General features: G+C 44.4%; 1 protein-coding gene and 1 pseudogene across 1 annotated transcript; both read left to right on the plus strand.

Moving 5' to 3' along the window:
* Positions 1–2,307: 2,307 nt before the first annotated feature.
* CLDN11 (claudin 11) lies at positions 2,308–17,975 on the plus strand. The gene is made up of 3 exons (XM_034989876.1): positions 2,308–2,660; positions 6,676–6,840; positions 16,686–17,975. The coding sequence occupies exons 1-3, from the start codon at positions 2,435–2,437 to the stop codon at positions 16,916–16,918; spliced, it is 624 nt and encodes a 207-aa protein (XP_034845767.1). The 5' UTR covers positions 2,308–2,434; the 3' UTR covers positions 16,919–17,975.
* A 3,968-nt stretch (positions 17,976–21,943) lies between these two features.
* On the plus strand, positions 21,944–22,076 carry LOC118007244 (annotated as a pseudogene).
* Positions 22,077–27,295: the final 5,219 nt, after the last annotated feature.

Below are 27,295 nucleotides of genomic sequence, written 5' to 3' on the forward strand. Positions count from 1 at the left end.
TATCTATCTATCTATCTATCTATCTATCTATCTATCTATCTATCTATCTATCTTGGTATAAGTCCTCTCACTTGACCCTCACAATAACCCAGTGGGGCATCTGCTATTCTCACTTTATAGATGGAGAACCTGAGAGTTATGTAGGTTAAGGGACAACCCAAGTGATAAAGTTGGAATATAAACTCAGGAGGTTCTAGCCCAAGATCTTAACAACTGACAGCTTTTTCTACCATTTAGGGTCTGAGTTCTGAAATCTGCCTTTACAAATACCTGTGTGTGTCACCTGTGGGTGACCTGAGCATTGTTGAATTCTGACTGGTCGAATCTTTATTGTTCAAATGTCAAATGCTAATGGAGTCACAAGAGTGCAGATTTCACAGTTGCTTTCTCAGTGAATTGATGTTGCATGGGTTTTATAGTTTATATTGTACTTAACACAAAAATCTCTCTCTTTTTAAAAATGTTATGAGGAAATATCTGAAAACATCCAGATGATGAAATGCCCCCAAACACAATGGCTCCCTCAAAAAAAGGACATATTCCTATACAGTAGTTTCTACAAATCAAATTGTATGAATGCAGGGAGAACCTAAGAGTGCAGAAGCAAGGGCTCTGGATCATTATTCCGGTTTATTGAGCACGTACTTTGTACCAGACATTGTTTTAAGTTCTATGTGTATATTAACTCACATGATAATCAAGCAGCCCATGGGGTAGGCACTATTTTCATCCCCATTTTACACAAGAAATCTGAGGCCCAGAGAGATGAAGCTACTTGGTGTCACAGCTAGTAAGTGGTAGAGCCTGGATTTGAAGCCAGGCAGCTCAGCCTGTACTGCTCTCCGCTGTGCTCTCTGGGGCAATTGTGGGCTCTCCGGCTTGACACTCTGTCATCCATCTGTCAGCCTTTTCTCTTTGTGCACTTGATTTCCTTGGGCTTTCCTCAAGGCTAGTCTTCCCTAGAAGATATGGTGATTTGCCCTGACACTCAGCATAGATATGGGAAAGCTTAGTAGCTGTGATTTACAGTCCGTATCTTAGATTTAGAGTATTGAATAGGAAGTTTTGGTTTGCGGAAACCCTCCTCATCTTTAAATCTTATGATTGTTGATAGAGGCATAGAATAAGAGAAGCCAAATATATCAAAGGGGATTGAAACTCTTTAATGTAAACATAGCCCAAGGAGGACTTCTCTGCATGATAAAAAAAGGGCATACAATGGATATTATTTGAATGCCGGGAGAGAAGGAGGCTTAATGATGATGGTGATGATAGGTACACTCCTAGAGCTCTCACTCTAGGCTAGGCGGAGTTCTCGGTGGAGCGCAGATATAACCTACTGTCAGCCAGAGCAGTCAGCGTGGCTTTCAAGGTGTCAAAACGGGGAACTTGAGCCTTTTAGGGATTTTCAGAAAGTGATAATCAGGAGAGGCTCCCAGGAATGGTTAACGAGGGAAGGTGAGATGGGCCCACCGACTCTCCCCCTTCCCAGCTGAGTGAGGTTGGGCAATTTAACCTCTCATGCTGTTTCCTCAGGCGTATTACGCGTAAACAATCGTTCCTATCACAGAGGGTTGTTAGGAGAATGAGGTGACACATAAATATAAATGCATGCACATAGAACAGGACAGTACAGCTGGATAAGTGTGAGTTGCTATTGTTATTGACACCGTTATTATGGCCATGGCCACCTCTGATGATCGTCACCCACAGGAAAGGATCATTTTCTTTCCGCTAGTAACTCTGGAATGCTGGATGCTTCGCCTCTTTTCCTCAGGGCAGTTCTCAGCTCCTCTGTTGTTACTGTCCTGGGCGGTAGAGGAACTGTACCGGGCACCCTTGGGAGGATCACGGTCCCTGCTCTCAGCTGGGAAGAAAGAACGAATGGGGAGAAGGAGGAGGGATGGAGCAAAGAGGAGACCCAGAGGCAGAGATGTGAGACGGGCAGCGAGAAGAGAAAGAATTTGCAGCAAAACAGAACTCGCGCCTGACGCTCTCCATTTCTTGCACCTGCAGCGAATTATTTTACTCTCCAACCTGGACCTCGCGACGCGGGGCTGAGCGCCGAGGCCGCATCGCCCCCCTCCCTAACCCCGCTCCCCCACACCCCATCCCGGGCCCCGCCCCGCGATTGGCCGGCTCGCCCGGGCCGTCGCCGATTGGCGCTCGCCGGCCGGGTCTACGGGGTTTAAAGGGGGGGCGGGGGCGCCCTGCCCAGCCGCGCCGCTGTCCCCGCCGTGCGCCTGTCGTGCCGTCGGAGCCGGGCTCGCAGTCTTTCCTGGCCTGCCGCCGCCTCCAGCGCCCCACGTCCGGCCGTCGCCGGTCAGCGGCTCGCGAGCGTGCGAAGAGAGGACCGGGGCAGGCGCCGTCCGGTCCCGGGCGCGGGCACAGCTAGTGAGGGGCGAGGCCCGGGGACGCCGAGGTGGCGGCCACCATGGTAGCCACGTGCCTGCAGGTAGTGGGCTTCGTCACGAGCTTCGTGGGTTGGATCGGCATCATCGTCACCACGTCCACCAATGACTGGGTGGTGACCTGCGGCTACACCATCCCCACCTGCCGCAAGCTGGACGAACTGGGCTCCAAGGGTCTGTGGGCTGACTGCGTCATGGCCACGGGGCTGTACCACTGCAAGCCCCTGGTGGACATCCTCATCCTGCCCGGTAAGGACCCCACCTCTGAGTGGCTGCTCCTAACCCTGACCCTCGGGGCAGACTGGGGATGGGCGCATTAGATGGCGGTCACAGAAACACTGAAGACCTTAGGGCACGTCTTTGACACCTTCAGTCCCACCTTGTTGTAAAGGTTAGTCCTGGCCAAGTCAGGGCCCTCCCAGCTCCGCCAGGTCCGTTCTCGTAGGCTGGGAGGGGGGTGGGGGGGAGCTGTCTTACTTTCCCCACCCCTTGCCCCTGCAGTGGGGGCGTCCGTCCGCCCCCTCCCTGCCTCTACACCTCTCGGGTCCGATAGGGAGGTGGTGTCGCCCCCCGGAGGGCGCGCTCACACTGCGGGAAGGCGAGCCACCGTGGGTTGCCCGCTCCGCTCCAGCTGTGTCTCTGAGAGGGGAGAGGAGAGAATTGTCTAGCCTCCACCTCCTCCGACGCCAGGTGGGGGGGAGGGGAGGGCCCATCTTCACTTGCTTCCCTTTTGAACAATTCTGGGCAACAGTTTCAATTCAGATGAAAACCTCGAGCCAGTTGGGTGATTGGCTAGATCGCAGGCTCCCCTTCGGGTTTTTGCTCTTTCTCTCTGTCCTGCTAGCGGGTTTAGCCTAGACACGATTGCCTTCTGTCCCGCTAGCCTTTGAGGATGGTGCAAATTTAGTTATTTATTTATAAAGATTTTATTTATTTATTTTGAGAGAGATACAGGGAGAGGGAGAGAGCACGAGCGGGGGGAGGGGCAGAGGGAGAAGCAGACTCCCCACTGAGCAGGGGGCCTGTCCAGGGGCTTGATCCCAGGACCTTGAGATCATGACCCCGGCCCACTGAGCCACCCAGGTGCCCTGAGTTACCCATTTAAAAGCCTATCCTGGTTTCTTTCATCAGCGGAGTAAGTGGGCCCCAAGGCCAGTCTGGGAGCCTTTGGCTTTGTGCCATCTCCTGGGAGATCCTTTAGCTCCCCTGGAAACTCTGCTCTCCCCTTTAAGCTTTCCCACATGTGTAGTTGGAATCAATCCCCCTTCCTCCTTGCTGCCCTGGTATTTGACGCTTATCACCATCAGGGCGCATTTTGACTTTTTTGCTCATTGTGAGTGAAGTTTTTCTACCACATTTTAAATTCCTCCAAGATAGAGATGGCGTCCTGCTCTCTTTGCATCTTCTGCACCAGGCGTTGCCACGGAAGCACAGCAGGTGCACACAATGCATGTCAGTCCTGCCAAGCACTCCCCTCTTCTCCATTTTTTAAAAATTAAAAAAAAAAAGAAAAAGGTTTTTTATTTAATTTATCTCTACACCCAACGTGGGGCTTGAACTCACGACCCCAAGATCAGTTGTCACTCACTCTATTGACTGAGCCAGACAGGCAACCCCTTCTACTCCGTTTTGAACTTCCAGAATGACAGAAGTCCTGGGAACCCAGATCTGCACTCACCTTCACTTAATGGCAGCCTTGGGTAGACCTGGGTCAGACTCTGGGATCCAGTGCTCATCATCTGGATGATTTAGGACAATTTCCTAATCTCTGTGAATCCCAGTTGTCTTCCTTTAAAAATTAAAATCAAACCAACCACCTCTCTTTCAGAGTTGTTTTGCGGGATTAAATGCGATAAGAAATGTAAACCTCCTTTGGTAGTAGAGGCTTCATAAGTTGCTGCTATGATTTTTTATTAAAAGCTGGGCATGGTATTTGTAGGAATCTGACTATAGCATAAAATCACTTTCTCTTTCTTTTCTTTCTTTCTTTCTTTCTTTCTTTCTTTCTTTCTTTCTTTCTTTCTTTCTTTCTTTCTTTTCTTTCTTTTCTTTCTTTTCTTTCTTTCTTTTCTTTCTCTTTCCTTTCCCCTGAAGTTAAATTTCCTGAGTATTCAGAGCCAAGTGGTTTATTTTCAGAGAACAGACCATCCTACAGATGGAGTACATTTTAGGGAGGGCCTAATCCTTCCTGCTGTCCCCCTCCCTCGCAATTGGGTGGGCCCAGGAACAGATCTCGTCTCCATCTTTTGATTTTTCAGACATGGCCTTGGTCTTGAGCATGTAGACAGCCTGCACCATGAATTTCAGAACCTCAGTTGCTAGTTGACTGCTTCTGCTGTGTCCACCTTGGCCTTCCTACAAGCTGCAGGGGCACTGGGCTTCAGTCAGAGGTCATCCCTCAGAATCCGTGGCTCTTCTCTGGGGGATCTTCAAGTCAACAGACAGTTGATTGATTGTTCACCTTTCATTTTGAAGAAGCTGAGATGGGCAATGGTTGGAAAAGTACCCTTAAAGAGTCTGAATTCTGGCAAACTAGATCTTGCTAAGACAGTGTTGCAACTGGGTCTTGGTGCACAGGGCAGGCTGACCAGATTTGGTATGACAGTCTTGGTGTGTGAGGCAGAAATTGGGGCTCATTTTGTCTCTAACTCTGCCTCCCCCAGGCCACTAGCTCAACTTCCGTCTGAGCGGAAAAGGGAGAGTAATAAATACACCCCCCTCCTTTGATTTTGGAGGAGGGAGAGTGTTTTAGTGAGAAACAGCACATTTAAGTCTGCCATATTCTGCCAGTATCTTGTCAGATTTATTTTACATAAATATTGCACATATTGTAATCTGTTTCTTTCTTTTTTTTTTAAGATTTTATTTATTTATTCATGAGAGACAAACAGAGAGAGAGAGAGAGGCAGAGGGAGAAGCAGGCTCCCCACTGAGCAGGGAGCCTGACACGGGACTCGATCCCAGAGCCCTGGGATCATGACCTGAGCCAAAGGCAGACGCTTAACCATCTGAGCCACCACCCAGGCGCCCTGTAATCTGTTTCTTAACGAAATTGTTACCTGGCATTTTATTTGACAGCATAAAGTTCATTTGGTTTTGCTCCACTCTTATTATTCAACTTTTTATTCCTTCATTCATAATTTCATGTTTATATCATTTGCTGAAGACCAAGGCAGGATTCCTCTAGGAATCCTTGGGTCTGGAGAGATGCCTTTTTTTTTTTTTTGGGTAAAGATTTTATTTATTTGTCAGGTAGAGAGAGGTAGAGAGAGAGTGAGAGAACAAGAGCACAAGCAGTGGGAGCAGCAGGCAGAGGGAGAAGCAGGCTCCTGGCTGAGCAAGGAGCCCGACGCGGGGCTCCATCCCAGGACTCTGGGATCATGACCTGAGCTGAAGGCAGACGCTTAACCCACTGAGCCACCCAGGCCCAGAGATGCCTTTAAAGCGATACCAGACCGTAGTGGAAGCACGCCCAGGAGACTGGGTGAGGCAGGAGATAGCGCCTGACCGTCAGTAGGGGTCAGGATTCATGAGCACAGTAGCCTCTGCGGAAATATCAAGAGAGAAAGCCCGAGTCTTAGTTTAGTCCAATTAGGACCACACACTATATACAATGGAAATTAAAAGCACATGGTTAGGGAAAAAATCACCGCGTACACCTGGAGATAAAATGATTGCCCTGACACAGAGTAATAACACCAGGAAAAATAGCTAATCTTTTTGGAATACTTAGTACGTGCCAGGCACTGTTCTAAGCACTGCATGAGTTAACTAAGTTAATCTTAGTTGATCTTTTAGAGAGATACAGGCACTATTACCATTTTTATGTTACCGACGAGGACCGTGCTAAGACATAGCAGTTTCGTGCCTTGCCCACGGTCACCCAGGCAGAGCGAATCAGCAGCAGGCTGGGATCAGCACAGACCATCACAGAAGACATCCGGGAGGGTTTGAGTTTTAATCTGACTCTTTCATAAGGCGATGTAATGGTGTAATTGGACTCTTGACCCCTTCATCCTGGGAGCTTAGAAAGGTGGTCTAAACCAGAGATCTCCACCCAGTCTCTCCAGCCTCCAACCTCCTTTGTCTGTCAGGGAGTGACTTTAAAATCTAAACATGTGAAGTGATCTTCAACAGCATTTACCATATTCTGAGTCCTGGAATAGGGCCAGAGGAAGGCAGATGGGCTGAATTCCCTTGAGCCAGGGTTCAGGCTCCAAGGGGACCCATGGTCTAACGCCCCTGTCTGTTCTTTTGTGTCCAGGCTATGTCCAGGCCTGCCGAGCCCTGATGATAGCAGCCTCAGTCCTGGGGCTGCCCGCCATTCTCCTGCTGCTGACGGTTCTCCCCTTCATTCGAATGGGCCAGGAGCCTGGGGTGGCCAAGTACAGGCGGGCCCAGCTGGCTGGCGTTCTGCTCATTCTGCTGGGTAAGACAACTTTCTATAGAGCACTCCATCTTCGAGTGAACCTGATGAATCTCAGATCCTCCTGCTGCTTCATTGAGTTCAGGAGGCATGTGAAAGGCAGCCAGGTGTATCCACCCGGGAAAAGCCCCCATAATGTGTATCTCTTTATGTTTCATGGGTAGTTGATGCAAAGGGATAAGTAATGTCTGCGGGGGTCACTGGACATGAAAAAAAAGTTAAAAAGCTAAAGGAAAAAAGTGGGTATACTTAAGAGAGAGACCAGGGGACAGGAGAGAGTAACACAGTGGCTCTCCACTCAGGCTTCACAGTGGGATCCCTTTCTTGGGAATATCTCTGTCCAGATCCCAGCATTCGGAATTACTGGGCATCAGGCCAAGCAAAGATATTTTTTGGAAGCTGCCAGGTGATTCTTTTTTTTTCTTTTTTTTTTTTTTTAAGATTTTTAGAAGTTTATTCATTAGAGAGAGAGAAAGAGCACACAAGCAGGGGTAGGGGCAGAGGGAGAGGGAGAAGCAGACTCTCCGCTGAGCTGAGAGCCCAACGTGGGGCTCGATCCCAGGACCTGGAGATCATAACCTGAGCCGAAGGCAGATGCTTAACCATCTGAGCCACCCAGGCACCGCATTCCAGGTGATTCTTACATGTAGCTACAATTGAGAACTTCATTTAATGTATAAAGAAAGAGTAGAGAAAGAGGAGGGCAAGAGAAAAGTAAGATGTTGAGGGTGGTAGATCACTAGTGATAATGCAGTTATTTTATTTTATTTATTTTATTTTTAAGTAATCTCTACACCTAATGTGGGACTCAAACTCACAACCCCGAGACCAAGAGTCACATGCTCCACCGACTGAGCCAGCCAGGTGTCCCTTAATCTTTTATTCAGTAAGGATTCATGGAGCATCTGCTGAGTGCCAGGCATCATGATCGGCACTGGGGACACTGGGGGAAAAAGGCGGTCTCTGCGTTGAGTGTACTTGGACATCTTGATAGAGTGTGGCATGTGCTCATTTAAAAAAGGTGCACAGGGTGTGCACATGCATAGGAAGGAACCTAAGCCAGGCTGGAGGAGTTTCCCAGAGCAGAGGACCCCAGTGATGAGTGTTGAGAGTTGAAGAGAAGGTAGTCAGATCATGGGTTGGAGGCGGGTGGGGGAACAGCCCAGGCCAAGGAAATGGCACGTGCTTGTTCAGTTTTCCTAGTTTCACCTGCACACAGAGGGCTTGATTTAACAACCTAGGGAGGATCCTTCTAGCTCTGCTCTCTTCAGTGATTTCAATTCTCTCTACTTTTTTTCTTGAATTCTAATTCCACTAGCACATTCTAAATCCTAATAGGAGCCATGAATTTTAAGAGCAGCTCTTGTGGCGAAGTGCACTGATGTTGGTGAGCAGCATCTGGTCTGCCTGACATCGAGTCAGGTTCTCCTGAGACAAGGAATTCCCATCCTCAAACTGGTATCAGACTATATGTTGAAGGGGAAGGGGAAGGGTCAGGGTTCTATGTGGGTCAGTGCCACTTAGTAATGGCCATCCACAGTGACATCGGTGAGGTAAGGGGACATGAGGGGTAGGGGTGCCATTTCGCAAAGGGATGGAAGTTTTCAGGGACTTGTGAAGCCACAGAGAATTCAGAGGAGGGGCTTGTGTAGGTGTGTGTGGGGTTGGGTAATGGGAGTGAAAAGACCAGAGGGCCACCTGTCATTTCCGGGGAAGAATCTGGGCATGGACATTTTAAAGATTTTTATTTATTTATTTGTCAGAGAGAGAGAGAGAGCACAAGCAGGGGGAGCAGCAGAGGGAGAGGGAGAAGCAGGCTCCTCACTGAGCAAGGAGCCCAATGTGGGACTCGATCCCAGGACCATGGGATCATGATCTGAGCCAAAGGCAGACGCTTAACGACTGAGCCACCCAGGCATCCCAAGGGCATGGACATTTTGGTTCCAGGCACAAAGAATCTGTGTGGGAGTGCCACGTGGAACACAGACTCAGTATCAGGCGATCCATCTAACTCACAGGGTCCTCTGTTACATTGCTTTTTGGAGATCAGATCTTTACATTCAAATTCCCTTTCCAACAGACCAAAGCTCTACAGGTAAATTGGTGTGCGGAATCCAGGTGGAAACCCTTCTCATCCTAGGCAGTTGCCATTGTTACCTGCCTCCCATTCTTACAGAAGCCCCAGAAGGCTCTCTCTGTCTCCGAGGATGCCAGACCCAACGGGTGAATCTGTTGTGTTAGGTGTTCATTTTTAGAAATTCTGGCCTTCCATATGAGAGTCATAGGATATCCACTAAGAGAATACATTAAAACAAAACAAAACAAAAACCTCAAACCCTGTGGGAAATAAAGATATAAAGCAAGTATATATAGACAAATCGGTATTTAAAAAAACCCTAAAAACAAGTGAACTGTCCAGGTGAATTGTTTGAAACTTCATAGCTGAATTAAAGCTGTTCTTTATCTTTGTCAAGTGGGTTGGTTGGAATATGTGGACAGAATTGTAGAGAGGAACGGGAGGTGGGGCCGGTAGTGATGGGAGTCCCTCAGTCCCCTGTCACTGCCTGGAGTGAAAACCTGGAGGGGCATTGAGGGATCAGACTCTTCCAGAGCCGCTGCAGCCTTCTGGCCACTCATGATTAGGTTGGAGTGATGACACCACCCCTTGCCCTCTTGTAGCTTTGAATTTCCAGAGTTACCTGCTGCCTCTTTGATGGCTCCTGTCAGGTTTATTTCTCAGTGGGTCGCCGCTTGCCTTCAGGTTGGATGTTGTTTTGACTGGACTGAGCTCGCTCTGGAAATGCAACCCTCATTGTCTCAATTGTGGCACCTGCTGTTCCCCTCTGGGTCTTCTCTGGAGCCCGGTGCCTCGGTTCCCCTGTTGGCAGTGGGTGGGAGGAGCTAGAGAGAAGGCTCGCTTTGTGTCGCTTGGGATTGGCTTCTGCGCTCTCCCTGGAGAAGCCAGTGCTGGGTTCCTGCTGGATCCTGGGGGTCACCAGAGATGCCCCAGCTGAGGTGTGGTGGCTGACCAAAGGGGACCAGGCAGCACTGGGGTTTTGGGGCCTGGGAACTGGAAACAATACTGAAGCTAATCTGGGTATGGAAACTAAGCACTATTAATTAAAGTCAGTTCTTCCTGACTCTGAAAATTTTTATTTTTCCAAAAGCTTAAAAAATTATGTCTGTTGTACAACTGCTTTATCTTCTCAATAGTCTTAAGTTTAATGGTGTAAGGATTTGGTCCTGCTTTGCGGGGAAGGAATGGGAGCCTGATGTAGCTGACTTCTCAGATCTAGGATGGATCCCAGTGAATCTCATCTGTGGCTTTTCAAGAGCCCCTAGGGCAGGAGGTGCCTATGCCCTGAGCTGCCTTATCTTATCATTGGGCGTCAGACCAACTGTACTGAATCTTGGATCTGCCACTTTCCAGCTGTGTGAACAGGGGCAGTTACTTAATGTCTCTGACCCTTTATTTGAAATGAGGCGATAATGCTTATATCTGAGGTTGGTAAGAATAGTGAAAGGAGGTATGCAAGTTATTTAGCCTGGTGTCTGGCACATAGTAAGTGCTCAACAAATGGTTGCTATTATCATTGCTGTTATTGGTTAGAGGAAATAGAGAGCTAACCCAGAGGGCGGTTGGGTATTCTTTTGATCATGTCTCATTCCTGTGGGGTAATCTCCACACATGGCACTGGTCAAGAGAGTCAGTGAGCTGGTCCTGGAAATGCTAGACTGCATCCTGGTCTAATGGAGATATTTCCATAGTTTACATTGTAAAAACCAGAGTGTAGATCACAAATAGTTGGAGTTTTTTGCCTATTCCATTATAAGAAGCCACATTAAACTACCCAGCTAAAAACGGTCAGGCTTAGTTCTGATTTGATCTCATTCTCACCTCATTGTAACTTAGAAAGTACTTGATTTGGGTGTTTTTGGGGAGACAGGGTAGGGAATGGTAGGAGAGGAAGTGTATATTCCTTCCTAAGTGGGATCCTGTCGTTTTCTCTCCTTCTTTTAAAAAATATGGCCCCAGGAATTGTATTTGTATTAGAAAAAAGTTGTTTTAACTTGGAACTTACAGGTTAATAATGGAATTGTAGTAAAATAAAGGGTGTGTGCTACTGTGGGAGAGACTGAGCTTGTCATGCACACAGAATCAGATGTCCTAGGAAAGGTCACCCTTTGGTGTGGAGTAAACAGTGATGCCCTTAATCCTGGGGTCTTAAGAGAATAGATGGAAAAAGTCTTTCTCTAAACTCATTAGCTTTATACAAACAAGCCCATAATGTAAATCAAATTTCATATGGGTAGTGGAAAGGTTGTGGCACCTTTAGTATGCTTGTGACTTAAAATGACAGTTATCAGTAAAATTGGAAGAATTAACTGCTTTATGAGGTCTCTCCCATCTCTAAGTTCTGTGATTAGAAAAAAATTAACAAATAACCACGGGACTGGCTTTTAAAAAAGGTTATGGGAAAAAAAAGATAATGAAGTATGAAATAGAAATAAAAGGAAAAAATGTTGAAAGCAGGCCAGGAAAATAACGTATTCAAATCTTCCATTGACTTGATTATTGTTTTAAATATTAGATCTTCATAAAAGTCATTGTATAAGAAGAGTATGTCCTTTGGCAGCTATGTTTTCTTAAGTCAAAATTTAGAGAATCACAAATTAAAAAAAATAAAATAAAATTTTTCTAGATTCAAATTATAAGGAAACAACAAATGAATATGACTCCAACAGCTCGTTAGAAATCTCATTACTTGTTGCCTTGAGTTAATTGGTACAAAGCTAAAGTTAGTTGCTATTTCGATCATATGTTATAATGGCATCAGTTATAGAAGGCAGCAATAAGTGCATTGTCAAATGTTTAAATGGAGGCAGATTTTTTTTTTTTTTAAAGATTTTATTTATTTATTTGAGACAGAGAGAATGAGAGACAGACAGCATGAGAGGGAGGAGGGTCAGAGGGAGAAGCAGACTCCCTGCCGAGCAGGGAGCCCGATGCGGGACTCGATCCCGGGATTCCAGGATCATGACCTGAGCCGAAGGCAGTCGCTTAACCAACTGAGCCACCCAGGCGCCCCTAAATGGAGGCAGATTTAAAAAATAGTTTTTATTGTGGAAAATTTCATACATACCCAAAAGTAGAAAAACTAGTATAACCCAAACTCATTCTTGATAATGATGAACTCATAGCCAATCTATTTCATCTATGTACTTCTTTCCTTCCAGTCCCCAGAATTTTTTTTGAAGCAAATCTCAGATACAATATCAAGATTTTTTTCCAGTATTACTTCTATCATTCAGAGTAATTTATGTGATTTTAATGGAAATCTTGCTTTGTGCTAGAAATAATGCTCTTAAAAGTACTGTCAGTTCTTAGTTCTGAAAGTGACAAAACCTGAAAACAGTGGTATTCATTGGAAGAAGGAAGAAATGTCAGAGTCTTGTGCTCTTCTGCCTTTTTGGGCCTCTTTGTCAGTCTTTCCGTCTCTCTCTAAATTGTTGCCTTCAAAGTCAAACACACGTTTACTAATTTTATTTAACTTCATCACATTTATTTAACTATGTTACTATGTGTCATCTAATCCCTAAAGAAATTAAAAGCTGCAAGTACCTTTTATTGCTCTAAAATTGCCTTTCCAACTATTTTCTGTGTTTGACTACATCGATCATTGTTAACTTTTAATAAGGCTGTATTCTATCTACTAATGAACACATTGTATTACATTATTTGAAACTTAACCAAAAGAGGCAAACAATTTTATTCCATGAAGAGCAGGGATTTCTATTTGTGAGAGCACCAAGTCTGGAGAAATCTATATCTACACAGTGAAGCCTTCTTCCCTGCTCTCCTCCACCTCCTCCTTCTTTTCTTCTTTTTTTTTTTTAGCTAAGTATGCCCCCAATTTTCACTTTCTGCTCCCTTCCAAATGATAGATTCCTGCCCCCCCTTGTAAAATTAACTACTGCATCTTTGGAAGGTAGAAGAGGAGAAATAGATTGAAAAATCTGAGTGTTAAAATTCTTCTGTTAGAGACTTACTTTAAAAATACATTCTGATGACATGAAAAGAAAAGCAATGAAAATTCTCCTTATCTTTTTTCAATTTTCTTTACCTATGGGTAACTGTGACTTTTTTAGAAAAGCATTTTCTTTATTTTCTCCAAGTAATTGGGAGAACCTTTATAAACTCTGTGTGTGTGTGTGTGTGTGTGTGTGTGTGTGTCTGCAAATAGAAATAAATCTAGCAGGCCTTCTATGTCATTAAGAAAGTCAAATATTATTGCTAGTTTTATTAATATTTCACATCTTTTAGTTAAGTAATAGTTTAACTTGCATTTTAACTTTACTGATGAAAACATCCCCCTTTCCCTTCAAACCACGCTGATACTGAGTAAATGCTTCTTTTTTGGTTTCTAAACATTCTTCATTCTGAGTTCACTTGAAGGTCACTGTTTCCAGCGAACCTCTCATTTCCCTTCATGTTGTGTGGCAGCCTGTCATCTTTTAGTGGTTTTGATGTGGTTCATCGTTGAGAGCCACAGGAATTCACCCAGAGTTCCTTTATCTACTAGGAAATAATGTGACCCTGCTGGCACTCATTTGTCTGGTTTTGCATGGATTATAAAAGAAGGAAATCTTTAATGAGGTAAATAATGAACTTGTAACTTTAAGTGTGTTAAAGTTACATTACAGTTTTATGATTTGGGAAGTCAGTTTTGATGTGTTTGAAGTGGAAAGTAGGCTTGAAATGAGACTGTCTCTCATCCATCCATCCATCCATCCATCCATCCATCCATCCATCCACCCGTCCACTCATCTAGTCCTCTAGGTTCATTATGTAGGCATTTAGACATTTTCCTGTTTCCTTTTTCTAGTGAATTACATTGGAATAAAATCTAACAAAATCCCGGGTGCCTGGGTGGCTCAGTTGGTTAAGCGACTGCCTTCGGCTCAGGTCATGATCCTGGAGTCCCTGGATCGAGTCCCGCATGGGGCTCCCTGCTCGGTGGGGAGCCTGCTTCTGCCTCTGACCCTCCCCCCTCTCATGTGCCCTCTCTCTCTCATTCTCTCTGTCTCAAAAAAAAAAAAATCTAACAAAATCCCTAAAACAATAGAAATCAAGACTGATGATTATTTTTGGAATATTGAGCCTGATTCTTTCCCCACGTGAAGATACCCGTATTATTTTGTTTAGGAAGAGGGGAAGAACTAGGCAATTTCTTATTTTATTTTATATATATAAAGTATATATAAAATATATATCTTTATTTTATAAAATCTACACCAAATCTGCATTTGAGGTAGGTTTACATGAAGTGTGGGGAACACTTGTGCATGTATATGTGTTGTATGTAAAAATACGAAACAACTGAAAAATATAAAACTTAATTTGAACCATAAGCTGTTTTGAAACCAGGCTAATTGTTTATGGGAAAGATCGGTTGAATTGAACCAACTGAATTGAATCAGTTGTTTGGGAAATCAAATTTTTTTTTTTCCTATGGAATTCAGCTATTCCCTCCCCACCTTTTCCTTCTGATCAAGCTTGGGCATTTGGAAACCCTTGCTACGTTGCTGTTTTGCTCAAGCAGAATGAGTGCCCACTTTGGGGGTCTAGGGATGTGTAGCTGGATTGTGTATTGATATGAAGAATCTAGAGCAGTTCTCTCTGGCTGAAACACTCTAGAAAGAGTTTCTGTTTCTTGTCCTGACACAGGGAAAGACTCTCTTTTTCTTCTCTTCTTTCTCTGTGTCTTGCTGAGGGTATGACTGACAGTAGCCAAGCTGTTTTTGGTGAGGGCTGCATTTGGAATGTGTGGCTGGAGGAAGAGAGAAAAAGCCTTTTCCCCTGTATCTCAGGTGTTCAAGGCCCTGGGCTGGAAAGGGAAGATTCCATTGACACTGGTCTTGAGAACACTACTCACAGAAGGACAATATATCGTCTCATGGTATCTCATACAAACATATTACAGAGGCTGCCATGATTGTTCTTACTCTTTAAGAAAAAATGAAGCCATTAACATATGGATAGATTTTAGCTTCTTAGATAGTCTATAAAAACTCCTGAAATATGTGAGTAGTTCACAATTAGTGGAGTGAATTTAGGCTGTTAGAAAGCCAATTTGAGCAACTCAAAACCCCCAAATTAACTTTCTTCCCTCTGACTTCTACTAGGGATCTGTGCTTTTTTATATAATAGGAATCACATCTATTTAAGTGTATGTACACCCAGCTTGTGGGGTAGGCTTCGTCTGTTGTTAACAAGAGCCTCTTACAAGCTACACAAATGCAGTGAGGGGGCTAAAGAGGTCTTTCAAAGGGGGGTGAGACTGAAATCTTTTCTTCAGTTTAGAACTAATGTATGAGGCTGTTAGATTTGAGTGCTTATGTTTGAAAAAAAATTATATATCTTCTCTGTGGGCGTAGAGGTAAGTCAGAAAATAACTCCGTGTGAATAGAAATCAGAAACGCTTGCTGAGTTGAAAGTGACAAGGATACTCCAGGTAGCAAACATCGCAGTGCCCTGCCTTGAATTTATTGAGGGCTTTATGGCTAATGATTGGCAACCTCATTATTATTTTCTTGATCTGCCAGCTTTAGTGTGTCATCCCAATTTAAAGCTTCAACTAAAATTTCTTTCCTGCTTGTAGCTGTGAGAAATCAGATGATACCAAAGGAAGCTATGGAGTTACTTTGTCTGGAGTTGTGTTGTTCAGCACATTAGCCACTAGCCACATGGGGTTATTTAAATTTTAATTAATTAATATTCAAAACACGGTTTTTTGATCTCACTAGCCTCATGAGAAAATTTAAAAGCCCCCGTCGCTTGTGACTACCCTATTTGACAATGCTGATGTAGAGGTTTAAAATTTTTTGTAAAAACTTTATGAAAAATTTTAAACCTCCTGCCTGTCCTTGTTTTGCTACTCTGCTTAGGAGGAGGGGAAGAACTAAATGATACAGAAGCTATTTCTTATCCTACTCTTAAAAATCTAAGCCAAGTCTGAAAGACTGGTTGGTGGAAGACCATAAAATTCCACCATTGTGACTCATCACCGCAGATATCATCACCATAAAATCTTTGCATGAGTAAATTCTTTCACTCCAAGTATCATTTATTTGTGTGATTGTGAACAGTGTAACACAAACTCAGACTCGTAGCCAAAACTCGACTGATGTCTGGCAACATCCACCACAGCAAGAGGATTCTCAGAGCTTCTTCAAGGTCTTTGTAATGTGAATTGACAAACTGAAAAAATAGAGTGGAAAAATCAAGTAGGCATCATTTTATTTCTCATTTCCGAATTCATCAGGCCATCTCGTCATTCAGCTGGTATGCACTGAGCACACGCTATGTGCCTCACAGTGAGTTAAACCCCGACTTTACAAATGTAAGTAGGACATGGCCCCTTCCTTCAAGGAACTCAGAACTTGAAATGGGAAATAGGCATGTAAAGAGGTAATTATAACACAATTAGGTAAGCGTAATCATAGAACTGTAAGTAAAGATACATAAAGTGAAGATATGTAAGTAAACACAAATACCTCTTTTTTGGCTTCAGTGATTTATTTTTGGGCTTTTACCTTGGAGTTCTTTGGTGTCTGGCACCTGCTGAAAAAATAAGGACCTAGCAGTTTGACACAGCTTTGGATCGGCTTATTCCCCAGATGCCCACCTTTAGGTTTGGCTTGCCACGGGAGCAGAGCTGTGTGGGGGGGCTTTTCGGACCTGGCTGGAAGCTAGAGGAGCGTGTCTGTGGAGTGAAGGGGAGCCCGCCCGCTGCGCTTGGTGTGTGGCGGGCGTGCCCGGTCACAGCTCTCTCTTGTCTCCGCAGCTCTCTGCGCCATGGTTGCGACCATCTGGTTCCCCGTGTGCGCCCACCGCGAGACCACCATCGTGAGCTTCGGCTACTCCCTGTACGCGGGCTGGATCGGTGCCGTGCTGTGCCTCGTGGGTGGCTGTGTCATCCTCTGCTGCGCTGGAGATGCCCAGTCGTTCGGCGAAAACCGTTTCTACTACTCTTCGGGCTCCAGCTCGCCCACTCACGCCAAGAGTGCCCACGTATAAGAGGGCTGCTAGCCTGCCCACCGAGGTGCTGCAGATACTGGGCCCGTGGCCCTGGGTTTGCTTGCCACAGGCAGTGGAAGCCTGCTCCAATGCCAGGCTCCAAAGCCAAAGTTCTAGAAAAGCATCCTGTCTGGCATTTTTTAGTCTTAATACCCCTCTCCCCGTTCATTGCCTTAAAAGGAATCTTTAGCTCAGAAAATGCCCACACACTTTTCTCGTGGTTTTGCCCATTATTAGCTCTTTTCTTGGGCATTCCTTTGTTGTTCACCAGTATATATATGTATATGCATATGTATATGTATATGTATATGTATATATATTTTCCTCTCTCTCTTTAAATTTTAAATATCTTGCAAACATTGCTGAGTTGGGTGTGGGGAAAGAAAGAAAAGACACTTTTCAAACTGTTACAGATGACAATGGGAGCCTCATAAAGATGTCTCTCTGTTCGCTCCCTCCTCTTCGGCTCCAAGGTCATTTAGTTTTAAGCGATAGAAAAAAACAGAACTGGGGACATGAGGTGGGGAGGGAGGGGACTGTGGAACTTTCCCTCCATGGGAAACTTTCCCTTTTGTAAATCGAGGGCAAGGGGTGGGGATATTTTTTAGTTTGTGATTTTACATTTATCTGTACATACTTTTTCAAGATTGATCATTTTTATAACCATGGTTTTCCTGAAATTCTCAATTCATCAGTATGAAGGAAATGAACCAAATAGGCCTTAATTATATGATAAATAACAGTCCAAGTGAATATAACTCTAACTGACATGCCACAAAATATTTTTGATTTCCAGATTTGTATGATACAGTTTTTAATCCTACACTTGCGTATGCTTCAACTTAACACATTTTTAAAGCTTTTCCCCCCTTTCTCTATTTTCATTTTGTTAGCCATCTTGAAGTGGTGTTGTTTAACATAAATCATGCTGTTGAATTTGGCTTTACGGGTGTAAACACTGATGCTGTATCAGTATTTGAGACCCCAAACTCTCCAAACATTGATGGTGCATTTTGTCCTTTAAGTGAAACCCGTGCAATAAAATAACAGACTGTTTGCAAAAGTGGCCTCGATAGTCTGTCGTGTCCAGAGGCGCCATCCATGGATTTTCACCATTCTCATTAATTTCTACTAGTAATTGATAGGGAACCTGGTCGTGACTCAGGAACAAGGCATTCTGCACTGCCCTGAGTGATGAAAACACTCTGTCTTATTCCCTGTACCACGGTGGTCCTGCGTGGTCATAAAAGTGAAACCAGTGGAGTGACGTTACAGCAACTTTGAGTCATACACAAATGGGCAGAAGTCAGAAACCAAGTCCCTAGCATTACACAGATAAACGTTTTTGTCTACTTTGAACGCTTAGGAAAGAAACTGGCTAGGTATAAAGGGAAGTATAAAACAAACCCCCTATATTGGATATTTTGGTGATAATTAAATGCAGTGTCCTCAAACATATGCACATAGATGTTTGGAAATTTTGGACAAAGATAGACACATCGAGTTGATTCTTGTTTGTTTTCTATTCCAGAAACTCTGTCAAGTTATGAATCTGCTCTAAAAAACACAGATTACAATCTACGTTGGCAGTGTTTTTCCAAAAATACTAATTCTGTTAGCCGATAATATAATAGGCAAACATTTCCTCTTTGGAAATATCCATTTGGGCTAGTCATTTTGGTAGATATTTGTGTACATTAGGAGATTATAACTATTTCTAAGTTACTTGTGCAGAAGAGACAGTCTTCATGTTGACCAAAGTATTTGCTTAGTTATGATAATGTTTTATAAGGATACAAGTCATGTAATTGTACTAGAGGACTCTCTCTAATAAAAACTTGTCAGGGTCTAATGACGGTGAGCTTGAGAGGAGAAAAAAGGCATCCAGGGGGTGTGGACAAGTAAGGCCCCCCATACCCTCTCCTTAGCACTGCTGGCTTGAGTCTCAAGTGTTTCAAGTGGTTCTCCTCTTTTCCTAAGGATGTATGTACTCACTCAGCCACCCCCTTCCCTGAGGCTACTGCTCGCTTTCCCACCTGAGGGGGCGCGCTACATGAGCCCACTTTTCCCTGCAGCGAGAGAAGACACACCCCAAATCTCTCCTAGTTGATCGTTGCCTGCCTAGTTAGGAAATCCCATTTGTAGGTCATAACTACAGGATTGGGTTTTATTATCAGTGCTAGGGAGGGAAGGAAGGAGGGGTAGCTGTTCCTCCAGAACAGCACTGTCCAGTAGAAATATAATATAGCCACATATGTTATTTAGAATTTTCTAGAAGCCACATTAAAAAGCTAACAATGAGCAAGTGAAATTAATTTTAATATATTCCATTTAATCCAATATATCCAGAATATTGCCATTTCAATATGTAATCAATTACTAATGGGATATTTTATGTCCTTCTCTTTGTACTACGTTTTTTGGATTCCAGTGTGTATTTTCCACTTACAGCACGTCTCCATTTGTACTAGTCACACCTTCAGGACTCAGTGGCCACATGGGCTAGTGGCTATTGAATTGGACAGCACAGCTATAGAACAACAGGTTCTGTTCCGGCAATCATCAAGAGGGATTCAGTCTTGATGATTTTGTCTGCTCTCAGTAGAGTTCCATTGGAATGGGGCAATACAGTGACAATAATTGTCACCCAGGGGAAAACAATGACACCCCCCCACCCCCAACACAAGTAAAATAGCAGACCCAAAGTGCTCTACCTGAATCACAGGGAGAAGGGAATTCACGCTCTCAGGACATGTTTGTGTGGAACTTCACACATTTAACCCTCCACACAGTCCCTAGTGTATAGGGAGGAAAATGAGATGTAGAGAGTTCAAGTTATTCGTCAAGTTCAGATAGCCCCTAGAGAGGAGTAAAATTGGATTTAAGTCTATCTAATTCTGAAGCCCTTGTACTCTCATATATGAATCATTGCTAGGAAGTCAGGTAAAATGTAGATTCGTTCTCCTCACCCCTAGAGACCCCTCAGTCGTTCTGGGCTGGTACCCAGGAATCTGCATTTTGATCGCACATCCGTTGATTCTGATGGGATGGTCCTCATGCCCCACTTTGAACAACAGTGAAGGGAAGGGCCTCTTTCTCATGCCTTTCTGTTGCGCAGCTAACCACCCCCATCCCGCTTTTTTTTTTTTTAAGATTTTATTTATTTATTTGACAGAGAGACAGTGAGAGAGGGAACACAAGCAGGGGGAGGGGAGAGGGAGAAGCAGGCTTCCCTGCTGAGCAGGGAGCCCGATGTGGGACTCGATCCCAGGACCCTGGGATCATGACCTGAGCCGAAGGCAGACGCTTAAGGACTGAGCCACCCAGGCACCCCTCTGCTTTGATGGTCCTTGGAGGAGAGCTGACTTTGGGACTTACAGCCAGCTTTCTCCCTTTTTGGCCTTTTCTGAAGAGACCACATGCAGGGAGATCTCTGGGTTGAAATAAACCAGTTCTGTTCATGCCTTCCAAGAATTTGGTAGCCACCAAATTAGAGAAAGAATGTTTCAAGGAAATCTCTGCATCTAGGGACTCTGGTTACAACAACAGCAACGAAAAGGAAAAGATTGTGCACTTAACGAATACAAGTTACATATTTGTGCTGAATTGGTAGTTTGGAATAACAATAGAACAAGGTTCGGTTGTATCTTGCCCCACGTGTGTGGTTTTTTTTTTAAATTTCCAATCTGCCCGTCAGTGTTTCTCTATACAATGTACACAATGTGAACTGCAACATCTTAAATGTTTGGCAGGACATTCATGCTCATGACATCACATGCTGGGAGGACAGGGAGGCCACTGTAGGGCTGGCCCTGGGGAGAGGCCGATCAGTGCGGCCATTGAGATGTGCCCACAAAAGAGTGTGTGACAGCCAGATGTGCAGCTTAATGGAGACTGACCCAGAATTGTGGGGGGAACATTGGCACATGCTGCTTAATGGCTTGAATAGCAGCTCTTGAGGAATCTATGTTTCTCTCCCTCACGCAGAATCTCAGAGCTCAGGCTTTGTGGCCCTGTGGCCGGGGGAGGGAATGGAGATGGAGGGACTTGTCACTGCTCCATGCCCCATTGTTGAAATGAAAAACGTGGAAATGTTAAGCCATTTCTAGAGGATTTTGGATTTTGGAAGGTAAGAATTGCTTATGCTGTACATCAGAATTAACTTCCAAATAGTAAAGGGCACCCAGTTGTCATGGCCTGGGGCTTTCTTGATTTAAGACAGTTTTTTTCTCTTGTATTGCATTATATAGAGTTGTGCTCTTCCAACTGTAATGTGCATACAGATCACGGGGGTGTGGGGTGTGGGGAGTCTTGTTAAAATGCAGATTCTGAGCCAGCAGATCTGGGGTGGGCTCTGGGAGTCTGCATTTCTAACAAGCTCTCAGGAGATGCTGATGCTGTTGGTGTAAACTCACACCTGGAATAATATATACTCACTAAAGAACATTTGAACACTTGTTCAAAGATGAAATAAGAAAATAAAAAATTACCCATCATTTCATCACTAGAGCAATTTCTTTTATATATATATATATATATATATATATATATATATATATATGGTCATTGTTTTATGGTAAAATAAAAACCTCTAACATACTATACATATGGTTTGTAATCTATTTTAAGAAAAACTTAAAATGTCCAGAGAACATTTTCTTATATCATTAAATGCTTTTCTAAAACAAAAATCTTAATATCTCCACAATCTTCCATTGTTTGGATGTACCATAATTTACTCAAGGAGTTCCCAAGAATATCTTGGTTATTTTGGTTCCTTTCTAACTCTTCAAAGCAATTTTGCCACAAACATCCTTATAGGTAAGTCTTGCACGTACACATGATGATCTCTTTAAGATCAATTCCTAGAAAGGAATTGCTGGGTCACATATTCCAGACAGTGTTTTAGGAACAGTTTATTTTTTTGATAAAGGGGTGCCTCGCTTCCTCCAGCTCTTATAATAGGTGCAGTGTATCAATTTAATATGCTGTTTTGGAAGAATCATTTGAAATATTTTACATTTCAGCTTTGCGCAGTGGCAGTATTGTAGCCAATGAGGTTTATCCGAGGCGCGATTATTGCTGATTGAAATAGTTTACATTTCAGTTATGTTGATATGGAATTATACAAAGAAATCCTTGTAATAAATAGTCAATGGAAAAATTCCAGATCATGATAGGAGAAAAGGTGTGAGAGAGGAGCTTGCTCTGCATTACAATTCTGCTTTAGTTGACTCTGGTCTATAGGGGGGTCCAAAGGTGAGCATTTATCTCCAGGAGACCTTGTGTAGGGACCACTCTGATGCCTTGGTTAGGAGTGGGAAGCTCCGGGAGCATGGCTAGCTGAATCATTATTCTTTGTTTTATTTGCTGGCCCCCCTCCCCCCAAAATCTATTAAGCATGAGACAAAAAACAAAGCATGGTAAAAATGAATTCCTTGCCCTTGCCCCAAACTTTCTAAATGTTAATCCTGTGCATATGCTGAAAGGGAATTGACCTGGGTTCTCTTGCCGACTGCTTTTATTTAAGTTATGTTTCAACAAAGGGTCAGAAAAAATGCACATAAAGCAGCTTCTAGAGACATGGAAAGGCCCAGGACTCTTGGATGAAGGCAGCCAGGGATCTTTGGGTGTTTCCCTTGGTCCCGCTTTGGCTTCCATGAGCAGAACAGAACTGTTTCAGCACACAGTTAGGAGGCCTCCCTTGCCCAGTCCAGCCCACGGGCTGACCTGGGGTGCTGTTCTTTCCTTCAGTTCTGGGCTATGCCGAACCCTTCCCCGCTTTCATGTTGTTTCTTTCCTGAACCAGAACACAGCTCATATTTGCCTCCGTCTCAGACTATTTAAGCAGGGATCTCAAACCATTCCATTCATTATTTCTGAAGTATGGCATGGGGTTACCAGCAAAAGACTCATTCAGTAAATGTAGATTCGTGGGTCCTATCCCAGACCTACAGAGACAATGTCTGGGGTGGAGCCTGGGACTCTGCATTTTGTTATTAACATTTATTATTTTTTTAAAAAATTTTATTTTTATTTTATTTATTTATTTATTATTTATTTTTTAAAAGATTTTTTATTTATTTATTTGACACAGAGAGACACAGTGAGAGAGGGAACACAAGCAGGGAGGGTGGGAGAGGGAGAAGCAGATTCCCTGCTGAGCAGGGAGCCCGATGCAGGGCTCGATCCCAGGACTCTGGGATCATGACCTGAGCCAAAGGCAGACGCTTAACTGACTGAGCCACCCACGCGCCCCTATTTTATTTATTTTTAAAAAATTTTTTAAAAGATTTTATTTATTTGGCAGGGGGAGGAGGAGAGGGAGAGGGTCAAGCAGACTCTGCATTGAGCATGGATCCTGATGTGGGGCTTGATCCCAGGCCCCTGAGATCATGACCTGAGCAGAAACTAGTAGTCAGACGCTTACCTGACTGAACCACCCAGGCGCCCCTTAAGTTTTATTTTTAAGTAATCTCTACACCCAACGTGGGGCTTGAACTTACAACCCTGAGATCGAGTCGCATGCTCTACTGACTGAGCCAGCCAGGTGCCCCCTGGGAATCTGCATTTTAAATGACTCCCCAGGTGATTCTGATGTACCCCAAAGTTTGAGAACCATTGAACAAGCTTCAGTGAATGTAGGTACTAGAAGGATATCTGGTCAGATGAAGAAACCAGAAGCCAGAAAGGTTGGTGATTTACCCAAGGCCATATTCTAAGGAGTCATTTCTCATTTCCTAGGACTGTAAAACAATGGGGTTGTGGTTTAGGGGAACTGCTCCTTTTTTTTTTTTTTTAAAGAGAGCACACAGGTGTGTCGGGGGAGGGGCAGAGGGAGAGCACACAGGTGTGTCGGGGGAGGGGCAGAGGGAGAGAATCTTCAAGCAGACTCCCTGCTGAGTGCAGGGCCCTGACATGGGGCTCGGTCTCATGACCCTGAGATCATGACCTAACCCGAAATCAAGAGTCGGATGCTTAACTGCCTGAGCCACCCAGGTGCCCCAGAACTGTTCCTTCTTTGAACTAGCCATTCCATCAGAACGAGGTCTTCCCTTTTCTTACCTCACCCCTCCTCCCTGGTCTTGGAGCAAGCACCTGACTCAGGCTCAGTCAGTCAGGGTACCTCACTGGCCTGAGCGGACAGGGATGGCCCTTCCCAAACAGGAGCCCATCCTTTACTGGAGCTGTGGGTCAGAGCGCATTCCTCTCTGCCAACCGGAGTGGGAAGACGTGAGACTGCAAGCTCTCAGAGCTGTGCTTCCAGCCTCGTGGAAAAAGTGAACCTGGGAAAATGAGGCCAAATGCGGAGGGAAGTAACGATAGAAGAACAGAGAGCGTAAGGGGGCCCGGTTCCATCGTTTCTGATGCCAGCTTTACAAATACTCTTTGGTTATACAGGCCGGTACCTCCATTCACCCATTTACTTTTCTTAATTGAATTCTGTCAGTTGCGACCAAAAGAATTCTGACGAGGCAGAGGCTGTGGTTATGGGCGCAGTTCCCACAATGCCCATGCTAGTTTTCGCCTCTTCCTCTGGGCCTTGTGCCTTCTCTTTCGCTAGCTGCGTGGTCTGCATGGGACTCCTTTGTCACAGTCAAAGGTCCAGAAGACGGATGTGTGACCCAAGTCACGCCAATCAAGTTCTCAGTTCTCTCCTGGAATTTTTCAAACTGAAATTAAAAGAAGGGTTCTTTCTTCCCCAGCTAAGAGAGTTTCCAGTGTCCATAGCGTCCATCAACTTTGTGAAGCACCTTGTCTGTGGGAGTGGAGAGAAAGACCAGAAGTGGGAGATGGGGAGCAGAGAGCCCAGCAACATTCAGGTGTCTGGTTCCAGATGACATGGGCACCACCACCATCGTTTTTGGGTAAAGCTAATCTGAGCTGGGGTGCCATCATTTGTAATAAAAAGAAGTCCTCTCTAATAGAGGGCCCTGTGAATGGTTTGACTTAGACCTGGAGCCTGAGGCTGTCTCCGGTTTGGGCTGCTGCTTGTGGTAGGTTTATGCAGGGTGGACGGCTGGGGTTTTGTCACGAGTGTTTATCCTAACTGAAACCCACAGACACCCTCCTCCCAGCCACCACCATTCTCCCCCACGTACCCCTCCTCCCATACTAGCTGCTAAGTCATGGTTCAGGAAAACGGAAACCACCTTAGGATGACAAACAGATTTTAATACAGGGACTTGGTTGTAGATATGGAACAGCTGAAAAGCCAAATAGGATGATGAGGTAACACAGAGTTGGTAGGAGAAGGAAGCCACTGGCAGGGGATGGAGAAGCCATTGGAGGAGGCCACATGACCAGAATCCAGAAGTTGGGGCCATCTTGTTAGGGATGGGACCACGATGGGTAGTTGGTAAGGGCTGAGACAGAGGGAGGGGCTGTCCTGCGGGATTTGGGACCACGGAGGAGACTCAGCCCCTGCTCAAGACGCCGCCAAAGCAGAGTGAAAGGAGAAATACTCTGGTTTTGCCCTTCTTCCTACCCTCTAGTCTTCTGACAGTGCCTGTCTTTGGCAGAACTTGCCAGAAGTCAGCAGAGGTCAAAGGACCTGGGAAATGTACATAGAAGAGTGAGAGAAGGGCAGGAAATGGTTCTCAGAGCACATGGGCAGTTGAGTCTGAACATGGCGGAGCAGGTCCAAGGTTTAGGGAGCCTCAAAGTCTGGAAACTGCTGAGGGCAAAGAGGGTGCAGGGGGAGGGTGGGTGGGCATTTTCTGAGAGGCTGCCTGAAAGTACCTCACAAATAAGTACTTCCAGGTTCGCTTAAGATACTGATTCAAAACAGATCCCCAAATCTACCTTCCCCACTGGAACCGGTTATGCTCTTGATAGCGTTCAGGATGTCCTACAGTTTTCTTCAGGCTCAGGGACAAAATTGCTTCTCTTACTGTGTTCCCTAGACCCAAAACCAGAACTTGGATTCTGGACCACTTCCTTTCCCATTGATGCTACACTGGCTGTACCCCACCAGGGGGGCCCTTCCACCTGTCCGTTCTCACGGTCTCCTATTGCCTCAAGACTACATCATCTCCTTCCTGGATGACTCCTCCCTTTCTTCCCTCTATCCATCTTCTGCTTCACATCTATACACAAATCTCAACAACATGTGTTTCTCTGGCTTGACATTCTTTGATGTGTTCCCTCTGAGCATTGGATAAAGTGCAGATGCCTTAGCTTAGCATGCAAGGCTTCACAATATGCCCCTAGGATACCTGGCTTTTATTAAAAAGATTTAGATGAAGGTCTTTGGTTATGAGTAAGAGACACAGACTCTGGATAGATGAAACAAACAAACAAAAAAGGATGGGGTGGAGAAAAGGATTTTTGGAGAACAAGACTTAATTTTTTAGGAAAACCAAACTTTGAGAAGGGCAAGCGCAAGGACAGTTTCATAAGGGCTCTATTGCTAGGATGAAGGAACTCCAAGTATGTTTAGTTTTTTTTTGTGCCTCAGCTTAAGATTCAAATACCAGGAAGGGAACATCTGATCAGGCTGCAAGGATTATGCGCCTGCTCCTGAGCCCATCGCGGAAGCTAGGGAAATTGGGGCAGGGCTGGGTCATATGCTCTGTGTAAGTTTCTTTTTCTGTTGGGTGAGAAAGAGCATGGTGCTTTTATCAGAAAAAGGCACATCGATACTGAAAGGATCTAAAATAATATATGTCCATCACACTCACCAATATGCAAAAGTTTAATTCAATCATGAAACTTCTTCTACATTGGTCTGCCCTGCCTTATTGCCCTGTGATCTCATCTAGAGAATCTTTTGGAAGGAATCAATCACCACTAAACAAGGGACTTTTTATAGGAACAATCTCCTGGAGGATAAATTATTACAAATCTTAAACTTGTTCCCTAGGGCTATTTATATTTTCAGAGAACCTATAAAGCTATTATTAATTAAAATATCTTCCTCAGTTTTGCTCAGAATAGAACAGAATTCTGAACAAGTTGGCCTTCAGGGTAGGATGCTAGCTACATAATTCACATGTTTTAAGATCTGGGCTTCTGTAGAGCTTATTGACATTAAGATTTGAAATCTTGCTTGTTATTTAAAAAAATTTACAAGCTCTTAGAATTTTGATCATTTAAAATAGGTTTTAAGTGTATTACTTATTTAATCATACATTTATTCAGTTAATTAGTTAATTACTTAAGCATTTAATGAGCATTCGCTATGTGCCAGCCATGCATTAGCCCCCAGATATAAAAAATAAGCACAGAGACAGTCCCAGTCCTCAGATAACTCACTGGCTAGGGGCACAGTCTGGTACATCACGAATAAGGATGCTGTTAGCTTCTTATCATTGTCGTCTTTAATCTACTTTGGAAACTGACACCCTGTCTGAAAGAGGAAAATAAAATGCCAAC

The sequence above is a fragment of the Mirounga leonina genome, unplaced genomic scaffold, assembly GCF_011800145.1.
Source record: "Mirounga leonina isolate KUSES-001 unplaced genomic scaffold, KU_Mleo_1.0 Mir_115, whole genome shotgun sequence".
In the NCBI taxonomy this organism is placed as follows: domain Eukaryota; kingdom Metazoa; phylum Chordata; class Mammalia; order Carnivora; family Phocidae; genus Mirounga; species Mirounga leonina.

Excerpts from the sequence above, each read along its gene's own strand:
- CLDN11 (XM_034989876.1), top strand. The coding sequence starts at position 2,435 with ATGGTAGCCACGTGCCTGCAGGTAGTGGGCTTCGTCACGAGCTTCGTG. Across the intron at positions 2,661-6,675 it reads GGACATCCTCATCCTGCCCG|GCTATGTCCAGGCCTGCCGA; the intron begins GTAAGGACCCCA and ends TTTTGTGTCCAG. Across the intron at positions 6,841-16,685 it reads CGTTCTGCTCATTCTGCTGG|CTCTCTGCGCCATGGTTGCG; the intron begins GTAAGACAACTT and ends TTGTCTCCGCAG.